Below are 20,044 nucleotides of genomic sequence, written 5' to 3'. Positions count from 1 at the left end.
AGACGAGTTGCTGTGGTGGGCTTTCCGCATCGGAGCTGTCGCGGACCCCTGCTGATGATCATTTTCCCCAGACTGTCGTGACGTTTACATTCTTGATCTTAAGCACTTGATAATTATCCTTTCCTCTACCGAAATTGAAGCGCACGCAGATGGGGAATAACCATGTTTACTCGATCCTGGGCAAGATCTGCCTCTCGAGGCTTTGGCTTTAAAAGAGGTGCTCTACAGATGAATAAGTCCATCTTGCAATCCGATAGAGCATATTCCAGCAGCACGAATTCACAGACGATACGAAAATACGTTATAGGAGCTGGTACAATTTCGTTCACAGTTGTTTCATTATATGCTTCGAAGAATCTTCTTTTTACGACTGTAGTTGCAGACCAAATCGAACAATCCGACCCTACACCTGTTTTTGAAAAGCCGCGAAGACAAGCAACATCGAAGGAAGACTATCGAGATATTATATCGTCGCAGCATGTGCAAGTAAAGAAGAGCTGGGAGAACCCTGGCGTGTATGCATGGGGCTCGAACAGCGGAAGAGTTGTTGCACCTGATTCCAATGAGAAATTCATCAAAACTGCTAGGCGAATACCCTTCTTTGACGGGATGCTGCTCAGAGACATGAAGCTTGACAGAAATTTCGGGGCCGCCATCGACGAGAAAGGTGATTTGCTACAATGGGGCTCTGGGTACAAAGCTGACTTCTCGGTCCCCGAGAAGACGCTAACGGGCAAGAACCTGAGGAGTCTAGCGTTGTCAAGAGATAGGATAATAGCGCTTTCTGATGATGGCGCCGTCTATTCTGTGCCAGCGTCGCAGGACGAACAGCAAAGTGGAACAAAGCCTTTGGAAGCATCCTGGATCCCGTTTCTAAGCTCCCGGTCAGCTATCAGCTATCGTAATCTTACTCCAACCAATCTGACATGGGGCGAAAAAGTATCAGCTATAGCTGGTGGCCTCGAACACGTCCTTCTCATGACATCCAAAGGCCGTTTATACTCTGCCGCAGCAGGATCCTCAGACTTTCCGCGGCATGGTCAGCTAGGCATACCCGGCCTGACATGGTCAACCCGTCCACCGGGCGCATACGACCAACCACATGAGATCAGGACGCTACATGGATTTAAAATCACATCCATAGCAGCTGGTGACTATCACTCACTAGCTAGCGATAAAGATGGCCGTGTTTTTGCCTTTGGAGATAATTCCTTTGGCCAGCTTGGCCTAGACTTAAATGTCGAATCCTCCATCATCGATGCTCCCTCCCTTCTTCCTATTCAGCAGGCTTACGCAGGCACATCGCAAGTGCCAAAGGTCACAGGTGTGGCGGCTGGTGGGAACAACTCTTATTTCACTATAGACGCTACGCGCGTCGCATCCTCATCATCCGAAGAATCGGCCTCGTCAAAAGCAAAACTTGGACTCGTGACAGCGGACACCTGGGCTTGTGGTCAAGGACTTTGGGGGAACCTTGCAAACGGTCGTTGGACACACGTCCAATCCTCGTTGACCAAGATACCCAGTCTCTCGGGCCTTTTTGAGTATGATGAAGTGAAAAAACGAACCATCCCTATCCGCCTCGCGCATCTCAGTGTTGGTCAAACTCATGCAGCAGCAATCATGGATAATGTGACATACCTCAACGCCTCGAACAAGACAAGCGAGAATGACACTAACTGGGGCGCTGACATTGTTTTTTGGGGAAACAATGAGTATTTCCAGCTGGGTACAGGGAAGAGGAACAATGTCAGCACTCCTGTTTACATCCAGCCGCTAGACCAAAAGGCGGAAGACAATGCGGTAAAAGGGAGGAGTAAAGAAGTGCATCGATTTCAGATTACGCCGAAAAAGAAGGTTCAGATTAACGGGCGATGGGTAGAGATGGAGCAGCGTATCGAGTGTGGAAGAAGTACTACTGCCGTGTATTCTGCTGTATAGTCCAAGCAATGCTGTATTTCTGAGTAAATTAGTATGTTTGTACTCTAACGATGCATAAATCACACTCAGAACTCGAAAAACCAGTCAAACACATGTAGTAATCATTGAAATTTCTAGTCTTCATGAATCTCGGATACAGTCCCAATTTGCAGCTTGGTCGAGGCGCAACAACGGCTACGTGCTTCTGAGATTCCTTGACTATAAAAAGTATGAAGATACTGTAAGATATTGGACATCTTAGAAAGTCACTAAAGACCAAAGCCAAGCACTGAATCCTGGTCATCCAGTGCCGTTGTGCAATGAGACTAGACATTGTCCGATGAGTTCTCAGTCAACAGACAGGTCAATTGTATTTTTTTTTCGATAAGTTATTGATTGTTTCTATCTTTACTCGTTCAACATGCCATTTCATTTAGAAAACTTACAGATCGTTGTATTTGAGCTACGACAGAACGTCAAGTGCACCCGGTCAAAATTCGGCCTTCCATAAAAGATCAGAATTTGGCAAGCCGGTTGTTCGAAAGCCCAGTAATTGCGAAGTGAAATTTTTCCCACGGGTTCCACCTGGTGACCAGGTTCGTATTCCGAGTTTTAGAAGTAGACAGTAGATCTGAATATGTAACTCTATTGGTAATTTTAGAAAGGTCAACAGCGCTGCTGACTTGGAACATACGACACAAGTTAAGACACTTTTGCTGTAGTGTATACAGAAGAGTATTAGACTGAAAGATTGAGGCTTAAGAAAGATAAAGAGTTCCCTGGCATCAGGATGGATGATATCGAAATGCAACGAAGATAGAACTAGTTCCAAGATCTATCTAGTTCGGCTTTCAATGGAACTAGTTCTAACCGTTCTGAAAATTAGTTTCAGAATCAACTCCATTGTTTTAACAATGTTTTCGCCTTATCAAGAGCAATTCAGGCACAATTCTTGTGCCTACTTAACCAGCGCGACAAGACAGTACTCACGTGAGATTCAAATTCAGGGTTGGGCTGTCATACTCTACTATGAGGTACTTGCTATTTACTGCCTTGTGGCCCGACACGTGCCAGGCAGAAGTGTGCACGGAGCAACGGACCTGTTCAGGCAAAAAGTTCAAGACTTCGAATCGTCCGTATGAAACGTAGGCACCGCGTCTAGACAAGCCTAGCACTTTGAGAGCTCGAACTGACTTTGATGTGAGAGCGCGAAGCTTGAATACGCTTGAAATCTTTGGAACCACAAAATCAAAAGACTGAATTGGTGGCTAATTCAGCTTCCACCATCAAATATGAAGCTAGTTCGGTGAGGATGAATTCGCTTTCTTCTGTGAATATGTAAGAACTAACGTGATTCCAGATTTCTCATGAAATGCACCAATGAGACTGTGACAATAGAATTGAAGAATGGTACGCGCATGTTCTTGCAATCTCCAAATGCATGTTTCTCTAATAACCAACAGGCACCATCGTCCACGGCACGATCGCTTCAGTCACCCCCCAGATGAACACGGCCTTGAGGACAGTTAAAATGACCCCCAAGGGAAAGGAACCCATTTCGCTAGAGACTATCAACATTCGTGGTTCTACAATCCGCTATTTTATTCTTCCTGATTCCTTGCCATTGGACACACTGCTCGTAGATGACTCGACAAAGCCGAAGAAGAATCAGCAACGGAAAGATGCAGAGCGTGGTGGTCGTGGTGGTGGACGAGGCGGAGGAAGAGGTAGAGGAGGTCGGGGTAGAGGGCGGGGTAGAGGAAGAGGGTTCTAGGCGTAGGATACTTGGGTATACCACAACGGCGTCACGGGAGTAGGAATATGCGAACGCTTTGTTCCCGACGCAAAGACCGGGCTTTGCGCTTTGCGAATGGATTTGCAAAAAAGCCTCTCACGGAGAGTAAATTGCATACATTTGCAGTAAGTAGCATCGTTTGAATTACAAGCTACTGTCACTCAATATTGCTCCTAGACATAGATGCGCATGCGATAACTTCGTGACACTCGAAGCTATTCAGCGTCAAGCGGAGCGCGTGGCGCAGTGTCATTCACCTGAATCCCACCTCTCTTCTTCTCCTTGGCGTCTGGCATGGGCAAGGACCAACCACCTTCATCCTCTGGTGTACTCAGCCAGAGCCGCAAAAGATGTCTTCTCGGAGCCGGTGGCGGGTAGTCCTTATATGCTGTTCTCGCATGCAACACATGTGCATTGCTCAAGAACTGGATATCGCCAACTTCCAATACCATGTGCAGTGCCAGTCTATAACAAGTATCTTCCAAGATCCGCATTGCCCTGTCCTGTTCATCGCTGAGTCGCGGAACAGTACCAGCTTCCCAGAAGCGCCACATAGATCGTATGAAATATGGATCCCATTTTGCATAGACTCTGGGCTCGCGTCCTTCAGTTGGTCTTTCAAGATAGAACACCGCGGCTCTGATGTACGGTTTCTGACCGTCACTAACTTCACCCTTACGATCAAAATACCAAATTGGTTTTGTCAGTAGTTCCGCAACATCTGGATGCTCCTTTTGCAATGTGTTCCAGACGTGGTGTGAGGATACTATATCGCTTTCGCCTCCCTCGGCTGCTCGATGAAGGCAGAGCAGGCCAACGATGTCCCCATCATCTGTGTGGAAATATTGACGAGCAGTAGTGCGATAGATACGGACTTTGTCGATTTGGGTCGCATCTTCGCCAGTATCTTTAACATGGCCGAGTACGTGCCCGCGGCCATTTTGAGACAGAAAATAGCCGAAATATGTGCCAAGACCCATGTAGGCAACAGCACTCTTCAGAGTGCCCCACTCATTTGCTGGGAAGTTTTTGAAAAGAATGAAGCCTTTGCCATTGATAAGATCATTGCGGAGGTCTTCCAGCCGTTTTGAGAGTCTGGGTAGAGGGAAGTTAGACTTGAGATGTGTCAGTGACAAGGATAAGAAGGCAAGGATAGGGTTTGATACCTTCGAAATTCCAGTTAACGGTATGTTCCGTTCGATAAATTGCTCTGCTGTTTCCCCCAGCTCTTTAATTTCGTCGTCGGTGAAGATATGTGTCCATCGCCCTGTGTTGTTGTCGTCATAGTCTTCCCGCTTCCACACAGTCGGCCCCGTGATCTTTCTTGGGAACTCTGAATATGGTCTTATTAAATCGAATAACGGCTCGTGCTGTCCACTGGTCCGAACGCCGTCGGGGAAAATTGACCGAGGAGCCTGATCATTTGGTGTCTTCTCCCAGCGAGGGATGGCGTTGTCAGATCGAACAGACTCTGTTGCCAGAACACCCGGGGCCATTTGAGTTACTACGCCTCGGACAGGAATCACAACTGCAACAAAATATCAAGTCACCTGAGTTCTTTATCGATCGAAATCAGCACTGGGTCGTTCATACACAATTAAATACAAGGCCCTTAATTCATGTTGGCAGAGGTATCAGTAATTTGCTGGTATCACGCTTTATGGCGTGCTTGCGTACTGATCCCGGATCAGGATAGACCATTGCATCTGGCATCCAGAAGTGAGGGGAATTCGATCCACTTCTGGAATCCTTGTCAAGAGGGCATGCGGCACGTGCGGAACAACTTTCACCTTACTTCTGCATGATAGACCAAGGCATAGTTTCTCGTCTGCGTATACCTCCTTTTGCTTCGCGAGAAGGTTATCCATCGTAAGGATGTAGCGCTTGCGGCGGCATTGTTTACGGTCATCGTTGCACTACGAAACGCACAAATACGTTCGCAACGCGAGGCCTTCACTACATATTTGTTCAGCCGTTCGTTAATGACATACACGGTTCATCTCATTGTCTTTAGATCATTAAATGTGGTCCAAACCCCGGGAAGAGCTTCAACAGAAACCTGCTTGCCATCGTAGGCTCTCCTGGAAGATGATAACCTACTATTGGGGGGATGGCTGAACATAAATGTGAACAAAAAGTTTAGAGTTTCCTTGCTGGGTAACAATTATCATTTTTGGCTGTGCATTGGCGTGAATATTTGCTCTGGTGACCGGTTTCCGTAGGTATTTGTCGGTTAATTCAGGAATTGGCGTAAAGTTCAACAGATGCCACAGGACACTTTTATCTTCAACATTGCACTGCAATTCAACCGTGTGCCTCAGATGTCTTGAAAGTTCGGTATTCTCACTTTTTAGGCTCCTATGTTGTTCGGAATGAAACCGTAGAACTGCACCATGGTGAATAAATGGACGAGTGGATGTTCCATGCATGGGCATGACAACCAACGCCAGTGTCTTCAAAGAAGAGAAACAGATTGCTCCAGGGTACTCGGTTCTTCATCTCCTCCACCGAGGTCCTCAGAAGAACTTATGCCAGTGTCACATCTAAAGCAGAGCATGGATAAACTCGACGATTCCACAATATCTAGGCACAGGCCTATCTATATTTCGAGCCCATATGGTGTGGCATTAAGCCCATCGAAATTCAAACCAGTTCCAAATGCATCAACCATTAACAAAATCCGCGCATCTCGGGGACTGCCTCCAAAATCAAGGCCTGAAATGAGATGGAACTCTTCATCAATTTCGCAAGCCGATGAAGCGCGGACTTGTGAAGCCGTAGAATCAAATTTCAAAGCGTGTAGAGTCAATCATTCGGCGTCTAAGTTAAATCAAGAACCACCGGAAACGAATAGGAGGACAATTGAAGCGAGATTTTCTGCGATCCTCATATCGAGAGACGTTCATGGCTACGAGCACCATGCCTTTATATTGGGTACAAAGCGATCCCTACGGGGACGGACTACTACGGACGTCAATCAATCAGGCGCGAAACTACACATTGCCAGACCTGACACATACTTCAATCTATGTGATAGCGATGTACTTTTTCGACCCTACAAAGAAAACAGCAATAATCTACCGACGATTAAAATAGAAGATCAATACAGTTGCCGAGCTTCAGGAGAAGAACTGCCCAAGCAAGAGTGTGGAATCTCAACAGTACGTCGAAGTACGTGAATTTCAATACCCATGATCAGCACAAGCCAACAAACAAGGATCATTGTAACTGTTATCTTTGTTGCAATCGCTGTTACTCTATTCGGGGTGTTCATTTTGCTTCTCTTAATCTGTTTTACTGACTGCTGATAGCTCGGTCTATGGTCTCCGCTTCCGCTAATTCAATGACTAACATGAACAATGTGTCTTTTCAATCAGACGGTGACATTCATGACTTCTTCACACGGTGGACTGACCAGCTTATCAAGAAGCAAGACCTACTTACCAAACAACTTAGTTCCGCGCAGGTGGAGGTCGATGAACTAAAAACACTCATCTCAATCAGAGACGAGGATATCGAGAAGCTTCAGACCAAGGTCAAGTGTCTCCGCCGGAAATCTCAAAATTGCATTCAAGCTAGGACGCTCAAAGACGAGGTTGCCAGTCTGAAAGAACAAGTTACCGACCTGACAGAACGAGTCGCCATCGCCAACAAGATCGCCCTCAGTCATAAACAGAATTTTGATGAAAAGTGCGCACAACTATCAAGAATTCGTCAGTCAAAAATGGAAGAGCGAAAGCGTTTTGAAGATCGCGTACAAGAACTCGAGCTTAAGATCAAAAGCTTGACATCTAGACTGCTTTCAAAGTCCCCGAACTCTTTTGACATCCCATCGCCCAGACCGTACATTTCCACGCTCAGCAAAGCCATCGGAAGAAACATTCCTGAATCAGAGGCCACTTCAGTACCTAATAGCTCGAACTCTGTCCATCAGCATAACAGTTTTTGCCTGTCATTGGAAACTGCAGCAAGGACAATGGTCCAACAAGGGGCCGGTCTCGTAAAAGGATTTGGAGATGTGAGCCTTGCTTTGCTCAAACTAAAAGAGGTGCTTGATGAGAAGAATACCAAGCAAGAGGAGCTCTAAGTGTGCTATCTGAACTCATGCTCGCGAAAACTCTCGAAGGGTTATGGGTTCTCGCAAAATCTATAGCTGAATGACTCAGCACTTTACTTTCCCGTAGCGACTTTGATAAACCATTCTTCAAGACTCATGCATCTGAACCATATCAGTACATAGAAATACGTCCTCGGGTACTTGATCACCGATTGCCCTTCCGTGAAAGCTCTAGAGAAATCAGCCAGGAAGGTTCTCCGTCTTGAATATTACCACCTCTTTTTTGCAAGCAGACAAGCTCTGGGTTTCATGGTTCTGCATTGTAGAAAAAAGAGTCATGAATTAATCTTGTCTTTCAAAGCCTCGCAGTTCTGTAAATTTTCTTCACCTTGGGTGACATATTGAACAAACAATTACTGAATCATAAGTGCTCAAATTATTCTGTATTACTTTCGCGACACTGCGGAAATATTTGATCCTCATTGGAATTAATACAGTGCAAGAGATATGGCGTGGATGTGGGAAAGAGGTTAGCATGAATAGTATCTTCTTTTGTTCTCTATGCTCCTCGAATACCCGACTATAAAGTCACGTTACTAAACATAGCACTTTTTGCTCCTTGTACATACATTCAAAATGTCTCGGGGACATGTGATATTCACTGTCCTAGCAAAGATATTCCTCTTTATTGGTTCATGTTGTTCTAATTTATTCTGTAAATGATCTTTCAGACATCTTATTATTAATTATACACAAAGAAACCTGACTGATGATTGAAATTTGCCGCAGGATTCGAACTCTGGCCTGACGTTAAGCGAGACAGATTAGAAAGACCACAGGCTCAATGTGCTGAGCGTAACATGTGATATAGTTTAGTTGCGTAAAACCGATCAAAGCCGTGATTCGTTCATTAACTTGCCATATTTATCATGAAAGCACTTTGAATGCGCATTTCAATGCTGTGGTCCACCTTACTCAAGATCACCCATATAAACGGTCCGCGCAAGGGTTAGACACATGCAAAACCTAAAACTCGAGGTAAACTTTCGACCACCCGGATATGAACATTGATGATAGATTTTAGGTCAAACAATCACAAGATGGCGAATGTGATCACGTACCAGCAACTTAAGCATCTTGACAACCAGGAAAGTGAACACATCGCAACATTTACCGCCCTTACTCGCAGATACAAAGACATCATTCAGGACCAAGAAGAGCTTATAGAACTTCTCCGAAACAGGACAAGCAAGCTGGAAGCAGTAATCAAGGAGTATTCAACTTTCGACGATTCGGCTGCTGCCTCGCTTGCCCAGGATGCACCACGGCTCAGAGCAAAATTAGCTGAGCTTGGAGCAGCGCTCGTAGAGAGAGACAGTAAGATCGAAGAGCTCAAGCTTCTTGTCGAGAAAGCTCGATTAGATAGGCACGCTGGTTGCACAGAGGAAATCAGCAAACTTAAGGAGGAGGCAGCCTCAATACGACTGGCATCAGGCGACGATAGCGTTTGGAGGTCCAGGTGGCAAAGATCGGAGGAAGCTTTGAAGAAGGACAAAGCTGCTCTTGAACAACAGCTACTGAGCCTGAGGCGGAAAGTTGTAACACTTCAGGAGCGGATCGAAGAGCTGAAGAGCGACCAGGTCGTGGAAGATCTTAAGGAGTTGAAGCGTTTGGCGAAAGATGCTGTTGCTGACCTGGATCGAGCGACAATGGTGAGCTGGGGTGAGATGGGACAGAAGCTTCTTCGCCTTGCAGACTTTGCTGAGTCGCTCTAAGTTTGCTTGCCGAAGCATGTAGCAGATAAAACAGGAAATTCGTGGATGAATCGACGAGGCTGCGGCTCTGCTTCTCGACGGGCAGAATCTTGATCATTAGACAGAAGAGATAGCTTCACTGTCCAGATTTCAAAATTCAACACTGCGTCTTCGTGATGGCTCTTCACACTGGTGTTTTATGCTTTCTGAATTTCCGCCCATTCACTCAAATGTTGAGTTCTACAGACTCGATGCAATGCTCGATTGAAGACGGTGAGAGCCACAGCACACATGGGACGTCCAAGGACATGCAACTTTGTAGGTTGCGATATAGCAAAACAACATCCCTCGTCGGCTTTGCGACGCAAGAGGTTTGTTTGCAAGTACATTTGTGCGCCCGTGACTTCCTTAGTCTATTTGCAGAGGTAGGACGGGACAATTTGGGAGCTGATCGATGCTAGCTTGTTACTGTCAGTATCAAGCCATGCCACATCCACAAAACCATCATTGCCAAAGTCTGTTTTCTCTTCCACTGGCCTCACCATCTCACTAAAGGACTGGAGGCCGACTGACACAGTATGTGGTCTGGCCATTACGAGCGCAAAGATCCTCCTTATTAACTTGCCAAAAACCTCGTTACGAAGCATCAACTCGCAACTTATGTGGAAGGTTCGCGTCAGTTCTTAGACCTGCCTGACCATCTTCAGGTCTTCCAGTATCACGGTTCTTTTGGTTACCTCTCAAGCTTTGGGTTCGGCCCGGTGGACTTGGGCGGAGACATGTGCCGCAACTCATCCTTAGACGGAGGTTTCGGCGCTGACACTTGAGTCATTATGGCAGGTTCTCGCTGTCACAGCTCGTCCGGGGAAGTCTTCGCCTCACGTTCCGTCTCTAGCCTGTTCAAAGCCTCGCTATAGCCTGGTTGCCACCAACTCCATATGTTCAAACCAATCTTTGTCCCACTCTTAACAGGCAGTCCAGCGTGCCATGTCTCCTCGTATCCTCTTCCGTCAGGCCTAAAATTCTCCCAGTACACTGCAGCACCCTTTCGTGGCTTAAATACAACACCTTCCCCTTCGCCGTCTTCATCCTTCGCTTCGCAGTCCACGAATTCGCACCACTTCCCTTCCCCGGGCTTTCCCAATCTTGGGAACTTCGTTCCGCCACCTTCGCAGTCGGCACTGAGGTATACCATGAATGTGCTTAGCCTCCCCCCACTCCTGTGGCTCAGGTCACCGCTCCAATCGTAATGGTATGTATAGTGGCCTCCAGCTTCATATTTCTGCGCCCACAGTCGCTCGATATATACATCCTTCCTCCAGCCTTGAAACTCTCGCGCACGCTGTTCAATGCATCGCACGACATCGTCGCGTGCGAGCAACGCCTTACTTGAGTTCCGGATCTTAGGGTCAAATGACTCAGCCTCACCAGTGAATACTGTGGACAGCTGGTACGACTTCTCAGCGAGAGCGACAAGGTGTTCTGCTTCGGCATCGCTGAGGAAGTTTTCGACATATATGACTAGCGGTTCGTGATGAGCTATATGGGTGGCATACGAATGAGGAGGGCATTGCAACGTGTCATCAGGAATTATGAGGCTATCCGTCCTCTCGAAGGATTGGTACGAGCTCGTGGTGGAGCTGGCCACATCTGGGAAGAAAATGCGCAAAAGAGGCGATATGGCAAAAAGATAGAGTGGAATTGCTAGGAGAGCATATTCAATGAGAGACGAAGGCTTGAAGGCCATCACGAGCAGATGAGCGGGCCAAAGAAGGACTGGATTGCTCAATTCGAGCGTTCACGACAGCAGGGATGCGTTACACGAATGAGGTGACATTCTCCGGACGCGGACGGCCGTCGACAGCATGTGGGCGGGCTGGGATGCCTGGCAGCCTTGCCCTTCTGGCAGCAGCGAGAACGTGAGGTCAGGCGTGCACAGCGCGACGACGAGGCGAAGAACCACATCGTTCCGTCGGAGCTCGAGGGTCTGTCGTGTCGTCCCTGGCATCTCAGCACTCCTCATCGCACTCGACGGGGTGCACACGGTGCAGGGCTGGGCGCAAGGCTGAGGGCGGCCTGACCAGTGGTGTGGCGGTTGGACGAGGCAAGGCGCGGATCACTGCTCACTATGGTGTCACACCTCTTGTGCCCCGCAATCGGAGCTGCACCAATCCCTTCAGGCAAGGGAAAAAAAATACACCACTACCGCACAGGAGAGCGTCGACTCGTACAATCCTTCCAATTCCTTCTCTCTTACACGGGCCTCCTCTCTGTCGCATATCTAGCTAGTTGTACCCTCTCAATTCCTGCTGCACTAGGTCCTTTGCACCTCCCCGCCTTTCTACTCTCTCCGACTTTGAGTCAAAGACATTCGTAAAATCCAAACATCATGGCTACTTACGCGCTTCCAAAGTCGCACCAGGACGTATGTGAACCTGAAACCGTAGTTTGTGGACAAGTACGTTGACCAGCCATCAGCTCATGGAGAAGTCTCTTAAAGAGACGGACCCGGAAGTCCAGGCTATCCTTGAGAAAGAGATCCAGCGTCAACGAGAGTCCATTCTTCTCATTGCCTCTGAAAACGTCACCTCTCGCGCCGTGTTCGATGCTCTCGGGACTCCAATGTCGAATAAATACTCTGAAGGCTATCCCGGCGCACGCTATTACGGCGGAAACGAGAACATTGACCAGGTTGAGCTTCTCTGCCAGGCCAGAGCCCTAAAGACGTTCAACCTCGACCCGGAGAAGTGGGGTGTCAATGTGCAGTCTCTCAGTGGCTCACCAGCCAATCTCCAGGTGTATCAAGCCATTATGCGCCCACACGACCGACTGATGGGCCTTGACCTGCCCCACGGTGGTCACTTGAGTCACGGCTACCAGACCCCACAGCGAAAGTATGGCTCCGTGCCGCGAAAGCCTTGATGAAGATCGACTAAGCAAATGCATATAGGATCTCAGCCGTCTCGACATACTTCGAAACTCTGCCATATCGCGTGAACCTTGAGACCGGTCTCATCGATTACGACCGTCTTGAGGAAAATGCGCTCATGTATCGCCCCAAGGTTATCGTCGCGGGAACATCTGCATACTGCCGCAATTTCGATTACCCACGCTTCCGCGAAATCTGCGACAAGGTCGGCTGCTACCTCATGGTAGATATGGCACACATCTCTGGTCTTGTAGCCGCGGGCGTCATCCCAACTCCCTTCGAGCACGCTGACATTGTCACAACCACCACTCACAAGTCGCTTCGTGGTCCTCGTGGTGCTATGATTTTCTTCCGCAAGGGAGTTCGCAGCACTGACCCAAAGACTGGAAAGGAGACGCTCTATGACCTGGAGGGCCCTATCAACTTCTCTGTCTTCCCAGGTCATCAGGGAGGTCCTCACAACCACACCATCACCGCCTTGGCCGTTGCCCTTAAGCAGGCACAGACACCTGAGTTCAAGCAATATCAGGAGCAGGTTATCAAGAACGCCAAAGCCCTTGAGTCCGAGTTCAAGCAACTAGGCTACAAGCTTGTCACGGATGGTACAGATAACCACATGGTGCTTCTAGATCTGAAGCCCATTTCCCTCGATGGAGCCCGCGTCGAAGCCGTCCTCGAGCAGGTTAACATTGCTTGCAACAAGAACACCACCCCGGGCGACAAGTCAGCCCTCACCCCTATGGGTATCCGTATCGGTGCACCAGCCATGACAAGTCGTGGGCTTGGCGAGGAAGACTTTAAACGCATTGCGAGATACATTGATCAGTGCATCAAACTATGCAAGAAGATTCAGGCTGAGCTGCCGAAGGAGGCCAATAAGCTCAAGGACTTCAAGGCGGAGGTTGCTAGTGGGAAGATCGAAGAGATCAACAGCTTGAAGAAGGAAATTGCCTCTTGGGCTGGTAGCTTCCCTCTGCCAGTATAAGTGACGGTAGGCAATCAGCTTCCGTCTGCAGTTCTATGAGGCAAATAGCCCAGTGAGGCTTTTCAAAAGCATGTGAGCATATGACTTACGGTTCAACAAAAGTGCTCGGCGTCGCATGTATTTTCAACACTGCGGGGTGGGGATAGGCGTTTAGTCGCATCTTATTCTAAGGCACGTGTGCGATGGTGATTTATACTTATCTTATCAAGCATATAGCATTTGAGAACATTCTTAGAGCATGCATACCTTCATAATGGTGTATATGATGAGATTATACTCGGAATCACGCCGTGGGAACGCCAAAGTTTAACAAGACCACCCCAAGACCCTTGCTCACGAGAACTGCCTTGCATTCATCCATACGAACCTTATACCAAGCCCACCTAGCTTTTTTGATATTGATAACTGGATTTCAAGTTCACCAGTAGGTTGATTAGATCAGCATCATGGCCGTTCTTCGTTGACATCGTACCCGAAATCTTTCAAGCTACCGAATTTTCGACTTGATACTTCGCAGCAAATTGGCAAATCTGGCTTCAAGGGTAGGTAGGCTCTAGGTTCGCGTGATCGCACGGCTTAGGAGCAGCAATCGGCCCTGGCCTCATTTCATGTTAACGTAGGCACGCTCTCATGTCAATGACATGAACATTGACATGAGCAGGGTTGAACATTTGGGAATGGTGGAGCTGGCTGCAACGAATGATCGGGTACTCAGCATTCCAATTCACTACAGCCCGAGTGCGCTCTTTTCCTAAAGCATATACGCTCTCGAAATCACGTTAGCTTCGAAGCAACGAAGCGGTACGGTTCTTCCTTCACGAATGTTCAAATAAAAGTCTCGAAGAAGAGCTTTGTTGTAGACGCAACTTTTCAATTGCGGACAAAAATCGGATCCTCAGTCAAGCGGTGGATGTTTGGCCTGAACGGTGGCATTCTCAATTTCACGGCTGTCACAGCAGGAGCGCGCTGAGAGCAATTGGGGGACAAAGACGAAGCTTTCCAAATCTCACGTCCATAGTTTTTTTTTTTTTTTTTTTTTTTTTTTTTTTTTAATTGGGACGATTTCAGCTCACCCAATGTCGATTGCCAACGTCGGAGGGAGGTTCACAAAGTCAAGACGAGGTTTTCCATCCGACGGTGCGCTGAGAACAGCGGGGAGTCGTCGTGCTCGAGTACGCTTCGGGGATCTAAAAGTGATCGCCGGACACGGCGACCCACTTCCGTCATCGATGTTCTTAAGCGGCCTTCAGACCTCCATTGCACGAACAATGTAGAAACTGAATCGTTTGCCGCCATGTCTATAAAGAAATCCGCTCTGTTGATACCATCCTGCGCCTCGGCATGTAGCCAGTATAGCCTCAGCTCCTCACAGCACTCGGTATGCACTCGGGCTCAGCCGTCGCAACGTCGGTACGCTACGCATCGTAACACGCCCTCGCAGGCGCACGATGGCAATGATGCGTCTTCGCGGAGCACCGACCCTTACTTCTGGCCGACTGCGAAGCCTCCGCGAACCGTTCCGACGCCATACGAGATCTTCCAGATCGATCCGAAGGCGCAGTACGTCAAGTCGGCACGGTTTTATGAGCTGGTGAAGGTGTATCACCCTGATCGCCACAATCATCATGTATCTTCGCCCGCAGCCTCGATACCCGAGTCCGTACGCCTGGAACGATATCGGCTCGTCATCTCAGCGCACGCGCTGCTGTCAGACAAAGAGAAGCGAAGGGCGTATGATTTGTATGGCGCTGGTTGGGCGGGCGCGAAGTCGCTATTTCCGCCGCCAGATTTTAACATGAGCCGAGAGGCTAGGGACGCCTGCATGCATAATGCTACGTGGGAGGATTGGGAGAACTGGTATGACAAGTTTAATCCGCCCAAGCCTGGCGACCCGCCGCGGAAGCCTCAAGCGCCGATATTCTTGTCGAATACCGCCTTCATCTCGCTGGTAGGGCTTCTCGCGGCCCTGGCCGGCGTGGGCCAAGCGACACGAGCACACGAAAGTAGCAAGAATTACGTGTACATGATCGATGAGGCAAGCAAAAGGGCCAAAAGCGAGATCAACAGTATTCATAGCGCCAAGCAGGGCTTGAACAGAGAGCAACGAATCGACTATTTCTTGAGGGATCGAGACCCCGACGCCTTTGCTGATGAGGGGTTGAGGAAGCTGGCACTGAATCCTGACCTTGCTGCTAATGTACAAACAGGTCCAGGCGAAGATCTCAGGCGACGGTATCGGTAGCATGGCAGTTGTCAAGATAAGCTATTGTACTTGTAAGGAGCCTTTTCGGCTTGCTGCATGATCTGCATGGGATGGCGTCGCGAGCTTAAATCTGCATATGTTTGCCAGAGGTTAAGTGCTACACGTTGATTGGAAAGCGACGGTGGTACTGCTCAAGTCTGATGGTCGCGGAGCGTTTGAAAAGGCCTCGCGTAGAACAGTCATAGCACTCCAATGAGTTTGCGTGTTGGTGGGATGACAAACCAGCTGCATGTGCCCTCTGAACCATCCATTACAACTTGGAGATGAACAGTCATCGCACCGTTGGGGGAACACGTTGATGAATGTAGCACCATCATTGCTCAAAAGCACGGAACTGTTTATCGCACAGCAACAGCGCAGCGCAGTGCAGCGGCCCGCTGGATCGGGAGCCCTCGTCCGTACTTGAAGTTGCCGCATTCCACATCGTTGCACGCATCAGCCTTGCATACATCGTCGGCGAACGACAATGCAGCGACGTATCTGTCGTTATCAGACAACAAATATCAGACAAGAGCTGAAAGGTACACTCTGGCCGGACGGTGCGAAACACTTGAACTGCAATCACCTAAGCAGGACGAGCCCGCCCAATCAGCTCGATCTGGGAGAACAACGAAGAAAAAGACTAGACAAAATGAGAGTCACACGTCCACGACGGGTATGGAAATGTAACTGTGCACAGCGACCGGTTCCTGCATGGAGTCTTTGGGGCCAGCGCTCTCCCCAGCTTCAGACCGACATGGCATATGTATGTACATCAGTGTAGTTCCTGGTAAAGAAGTCTCCAGTCATCTGCCAACGTTGCGGGTCAAACAGTGTCGCGGAGGGTCCTGAGAAGTCGTGTGCGTGCCGATCGTTTACTGTTGCGAAACAAGCGGTCACGCCTGCTGGGACCAACTTAGACCGACTCCCCAGGAGCGAAGTTGATGGAAGACGGGTTTCCACCTGTCACCGCCGATTTGAGCAACTTGGCGGGCGGGTCCAGTCACGGTCTTCGGACAGAAAGAAGAGCTTCGCTGCAATCATTAACGAGGATGCCGCGGTGGTCGACTCTGAAGGCTGGTCGTTTCGCCTCTGTACAATTCGCTGTCACACCAGGCGCCGCATCCCATTGGTCGCTCTGCCCAGGCCGGACGACCCAAGCGGATCGTTCCCTCGCGGGCCGGCCAACCACCAATCTCCATTCTTAGTTGCACCATTAGCATGCATGACCGCTGAACGTGGCATGCTGAGACGCGATCTTTGCAACGGAACCACCACCAGCCATTGAATCTTCAGTAGGGCGGAAAGAGACCAGGAGTCAAACCGCCATCCTCGGCCAGAATGACAGAAGCGACGGGTTGCCTCAATGCTGGCGCCTGTGGGCAAGCCTGCATGGTCAGAGGCTCCAACGTCGGACGGTCATGCAGTCGTGTGCTGGCCTTCATTAAGACCCTTCTATTCTCCATAATGCTTCAGTCGCACGTCGTCGTCGTCTCGCTGCCGGCGAATTCTTCCGAGTCTATATTACCCTCTCTTTCCAAGGATACCTGGACTCCGTCTCTCTGTCATCCCTTCGATCCTTTGCCCTTCCCTTCCTTTCGCTCTGATCGACCTCCGAAGTACAGCCCACACTATGCCAGTGTCGCATATCGGCCTCACGGTTTCGCATCTTCCCACCTCATGTTCATTCTTTCTCGCCGCACTGCAGCCACTGGGCTATAGGTTTCTCGGGCAATGGGGTAATCAGATCGGACTTGGGGTCAACGACGCCGACTTCTTCCTCACGCAAGAGACTCCCGGTATCAAAGCCGGCGCTGCGCATGTAGCCTTCGCCGCTTCTAGCCGCGTTGCAGTCCGCGAGTTTTACGCGAATGCTCTCCAGGCGGGAGGGCGGCCCCATGGCTCTCCAGCCTCACGGACGGACGGCGAAGAGTGCTTTAACGCTGCAGTACTTGATCTTGACGGCAACAGTGTTGAGGTCGTTTTCCACGAAGGTGCTGCTGCGAACGATGCCGCATCTGACACAGGAAAGAGTCGCCTGCTCACCTGGCGCAAGGGTGTGGCAGCAAACTTGAGCGACAACAAGAGCACCGTAGAGAGTATCGCGTCCGCTGCCACGGCTCTGGCCAAGCAGGCGATGGTGCCCGCAAATACAGCTGCACCTAGGAGTACAAAAGCGCCTTCCGAGGCGCCAACCGTTGCAGCATCCAACGCTTCCAAGATATCAGCCAAACCGATCTCAGAAGCGCCTAGTCTCCCAAGGAGCTTCACCACGCCGACACTCACACCACAGAGCTCGAACGATAACATCTCGATATCGCGCAAGACTCTGGTTGGTACGATCCTGGGTGCCGCCGCTGGCGCGGCAGTCGCTTATGCAATGTGCAGAAGTGAAGAGGACAGTGCCAAGGCCGAGCATGCCGCATATCTTGCTGCCAAAGGTGCGACAAAGTCCTTACAGGCCTCTCATCCGCACTTGCTGGACGCTAAGCCTACTTACTCGTCGCCTGTCCGCTCTGTGAGGAATGCAAGCGAGATGGAGTACGCACACGGCCATCAACCAGTCCGCGCAATCGAAGCACCTCCCTCTGCCCCTCCCTCCAACTACTACGAACCAGTGTACCAGCACCCCTCCTTCACCACGGTGGTCAGCGGACAGCCCACCGCCGAGTCAATTGCGAGCAAGAGCCGGATGTCGGCAGCGCGCACGAAGTCCTATCCTGAAAGCCAAGCCCGGAGCTCGATAATCTCTTCTTTCGTTCCGGAGGAGCAATCCCGCAAGGCGACGGACATGCCCGCCGTGGAATATGGATCGAGTCCTGTTTCCGCAAAGTCCCACGTGTCCAAGACCAAGAGCTCGACAAGCGCGAGCAAACACAGCAGCGCTTCAAAACACACGAGCGCCTCGAAGCATTCGTCCCGGACCGAGGAGGCTCCGCGTTCGCATGGAAAGTCACCCTCGCCTCCTCAGTCCAACCTCGACCGCATCATCGAATCCGACGGGGATGTTCCTGTCAAGAAGAGCTCACCGCGCTCGTCGCGCGTCTCGAAGGGCACTTCCGTGCTTGGCCGCAGCGTGATACCGGACACGTACCCCTCCTCGTCGGACCGCGAGGCCGCCAACGACTCGGACGACCTCGACACTATCGTGCCAAGCGACTCCGTGTCGCAGGTCGGATCCTCGTCGAGACGCTCGCACCGGCGACACTCCGAGTCCGGGAGTCACCACAGCAACGCCTCGAGGCGCACCAGCGGCGCGGCCGACGACGGCGACATGCTCGCCGTGGAACCGAAAAAGAAACACAAGAAGAAGAAGAGCCATCGCGCGTCCGAGGCCGGCACCGACAGCACCGTCACGCCGGACAAGCTCGCCGCCACCCACCAGCTTCATTCCAGCCACTCCGCTCTCCATCACCCCGGCTCCGGTGTCGCCGCCAAACCGGGCAGCGTGACGAGCCTGCCCGTGCGAGGAATCACGCCCAGCATGATCGGAAGCGGCGTGCACCCACGAAGTGTGGTTTCATACTACGGCTGATTGGACATCACAAACATGTACGGCATAGCGTTGGCGTTCTTTTTTTTTTCATTTTTTGTGTTTATTCTCATCTCTTTTCTCCTTTTTTTGTCCTCATTTTGGGGAGGGGAGAGGGGAACTCGACTTGGTTCTGCATTTGTTCTTGAGTTCGCCATGTTTTTTTTGTCCCCTTTCAACCTAACCACTTCCTCATCTTCTCCAAATCCCCTTTTTCCCTTCTTTTCATCCATGCTTTCGTCTCTCTCACTCTCACTCACTCATTCTCACTCTCGCTCTCATTCTCGTTCGTGTATGCTTGTACGTGCGTTTCGTGCGTGCGTTCTTTATTTTCTTTCTCTATTTTTTTTTTCCCTTCCGGAACACTTGTGGATTGCTTTTTCTGTGATAGAGCTGTGTTAAGTTTTGAGCGTGATTGTCTTGAAGCAGCGACAGCGGGAGAGGCGAGATGGGAGGATAGGACGAGAGAGTAGGAGATTCGATTGAGTGTAAGAAGTATGAGAGTGAGTAGACCTTATGTCTGAGAGAAAGAGACTCGAGAGAGCGCGCACGTGTGTCTTTGTGTTATCCGGCGGCATTCAGTGACAGCTATTCTTTCTTGCATGCAAACGCTTATGAATAGTAACGACGGCCGCCGTGCGCAGCCCTTTCTTCCCAATTCCCCTCTAGCGAGTCAGAAGTCGCACCTTGGTCCAAACTTTCTTTTCTGTTTCTCACTCATGTCCCTTGTTCGACTGCACCGCTCGTCTGTCTACGCTCCTCACCCATCCCCAACATCGCGCAGCACGCAGTCACACGTAGCTTATGCTTTAAACGCGCGAGAGAGGTGT

At 49.9% G+C, this 20,044-nt stretch overlaps 9 protein-coding genes across 9 annotated transcripts; 7 read left to right on the top strand and 2 right to left on the bottom strand.

Annotated features, from left to right (window-relative positions):
• Positions 1–81: 81 nt before the first annotated feature.
• On the top strand, positions 82–2,104 carry PV09_05877 (uncharacterized protein). Its single transcript, XM_016359439.1, has one exon. It carries the CDS (start codon positions 163–165, stop codon positions 1,939–1,941), a length of 1,779 nt encoding a protein of 592 aa, XP_016212688.1. The 5' UTR covers positions 82–162; the 3' UTR covers positions 1,942–2,104.
• Positions 2,105–3,059: 955 nt separating this feature from the next.
• PV09_05876 (small nuclear ribonucleoprotein Sm D1) lies at positions 3,060–4,873 on the top strand. Its single transcript, XM_016359438.1, has 3 exons — positions 3,060–3,226; positions 3,281–3,330; positions 3,384–4,873. Exons 1-3 carry the CDS (start codon positions 3,213–3,215, stop codon positions 3,692–3,694), a joined length of 375 nt encoding a protein of 124 aa, XP_016212687.1. The 5' UTR covers positions 3,060–3,212; the 3' UTR covers positions 3,695–4,873.
• On the bottom strand, positions 3,931–5,372 carry PV09_05875 (uncharacterized protein; the record flags this gene model as incomplete). The annotated part of the gene is made up of 2 exons (XM_016359437.1): positions 4,882–5,372; positions 3,931–4,830 (listed from the first exon to the last, which is right to left on the bottom strand). The coding sequence occupies exons 1-2, from the start codon at positions 5,209–5,211 to the stop codon at positions 3,931–3,933; spliced, it is 1,230 nt and encodes a 409-aa protein (XP_016212686.1). The 5' UTR covers positions 5,212–5,372.
• Positions 5,373–7,067: 1,695 nt separating this feature from the next.
• Positions 7,068–7,802, top strand: PV09_05874 (uncharacterized protein; the record flags this gene model as incomplete). Its single annotated transcript, XM_016359436.1, has 1 exon — positions 7,068–7,802. The coding sequence occupies one exon, from the start codon at positions 7,068–7,070 to the stop codon at positions 7,800–7,802; it is 735 nt and encodes a 244-aa protein (XP_016212685.1).
• A 662-nt stretch (positions 7,803–8,464) lies between these two features.
• Positions 8,465–11,343, bottom strand: PV09_05872 (uncharacterized protein). Its single transcript, XM_016359434.1, has one exon. It carries the CDS (start codon positions 11,271–11,273, stop codon positions 10,377–10,379), a length of 897 nt encoding a protein of 298 aa, XP_016212683.1. The 5' UTR covers positions 11,274–11,343; the 3' UTR covers positions 8,465–10,376.
• Positions 8,873–9,715, top strand: PV09_05873 (uncharacterized protein; the record flags this gene model as incomplete). Its single annotated transcript, XM_016359435.1, has 1 exon — positions 8,873–9,715. The coding sequence occupies one exon, from the start codon at positions 8,873–8,875 to the stop codon at positions 9,545–9,547; it is 675 nt and encodes a 224-aa protein (XP_016212684.1). The 3' UTR covers positions 9,548–9,715.
• Positions 11,344–11,699: 356 nt separating the features above from the next.
• PV09_05871 (serine hydroxymethyltransferase, cytosolic) lies at positions 11,700–13,777 on the top strand. The gene is made up of 3 exons (XM_016359433.1): positions 11,700–11,951; positions 12,005–12,420; positions 12,477–13,777. Exons 1-3 carry the CDS (start codon positions 11,916–11,918, stop codon positions 13,438–13,440), a joined length of 1,416 nt encoding a protein of 471 aa, XP_016212682.1. The 5' UTR covers positions 11,700–11,915; the 3' UTR covers positions 13,441–13,777.
• Positions 13,778–14,700: 923 nt separating this feature from the next.
• Positions 14,701–16,558, top strand: PV09_05870 (uncharacterized protein). The gene has a single exon (XM_016359432.1). It carries the CDS (start codon positions 14,735–14,737, stop codon positions 15,680–15,682), a length of 948 nt encoding a protein of 315 aa, XP_016212681.1. The 5' UTR covers positions 14,701–14,734; the 3' UTR covers positions 15,683–16,558.
• Positions 16,559–16,792: 234 nt separating this feature from the next.
• On the top strand, positions 16,793–20,042 carry PV09_05869 (uncharacterized protein). The gene has a single exon (XM_016359431.1). The coding sequence runs from the start codon at positions 17,316–17,318 to the stop codon at positions 19,215–19,217; it is 1,902 nt and encodes a 633-aa protein (XP_016212680.1). The 5' UTR covers positions 16,793–17,315; the 3' UTR covers positions 19,218–20,042.
• The last annotated feature ends 2 nt before the right edge of the window (positions 20,043–20,044 follow it).

Source organism: Verruconis gallopava, assembly GCF_000836295.1.
Source record: "Verruconis gallopava strain CBS 43764 unplaced genomic scaffold supercont1.19, whole genome shotgun sequence".
Taxonomy (NCBI): domain Eukaryota; kingdom Fungi; phylum Ascomycota; class Dothideomycetes; order Venturiales; family Sympoventuriaceae; genus Verruconis; species Verruconis gallopava.
This window is presented reverse-complemented; position numbering and strand designations above follow the sequence as displayed.

What these genes read in the sequence shown, in the direction of transcription:
- PV09_05877 (XM_016359439.1), top strand. Translation starts at nt 163, where the DNA reads ATGTTTACTCGATCCTGGGCAAGATCTGCCTCTCGAGGCTTTGGCTTT.
- PV09_05869 (XM_016359431.1), top strand. Translation starts at nt 17,316, where the DNA reads ATGCCAGTGTCGCATATCGGCCTCACGGTTTCGCATCTTCCCACCTCA.
- PV09_05876 (XM_016359438.1), top strand. An exon ending in GACAATAGAATTGAAGAATG is followed by an intron (nt 3,331 to 3,383) that starts GTACGCGCATGT and finishes AATAACCAACAG; the next exon opens with GCACCATCGTCCACGGCACG.
- PV09_05872 (XM_016359434.1), bottom strand. Translation starts at nt 11,273, where the DNA reads ATGGCCTTCAAGCCTTCGTCTCTCATTGAATATGCTCTCCTAGCAATT.
- PV09_05871 (XM_016359433.1), top strand. Translation starts at nt 11,916, where the DNA reads ATGGCTACTTACGCGCTTCCAAAGTCGCACCAGGAC. An exon ending in TTCCAAAGTCGCACCAGGAC is followed by an intron (nt 11,952 to 12,004) that starts GTATGTGAACCT and finishes ACCAGCCATCAG; the next exon opens with CTCATGGAGAAGTCTCTTAA. An exon ending in TACCAGACCCCACAGCGAAA is followed by an intron (nt 12,421 to 12,476) that starts GTATGGCTCCGT and finishes AAATGCATATAG; the next exon opens with GATCTCAGCCGTCTCGACAT.
- PV09_05870 (XM_016359432.1), top strand. Translation starts at nt 14,735, where the DNA reads ATGTCTATAAAGAAATCCGCTCTGTTGATACCATCCTGCGCCTCGGCA.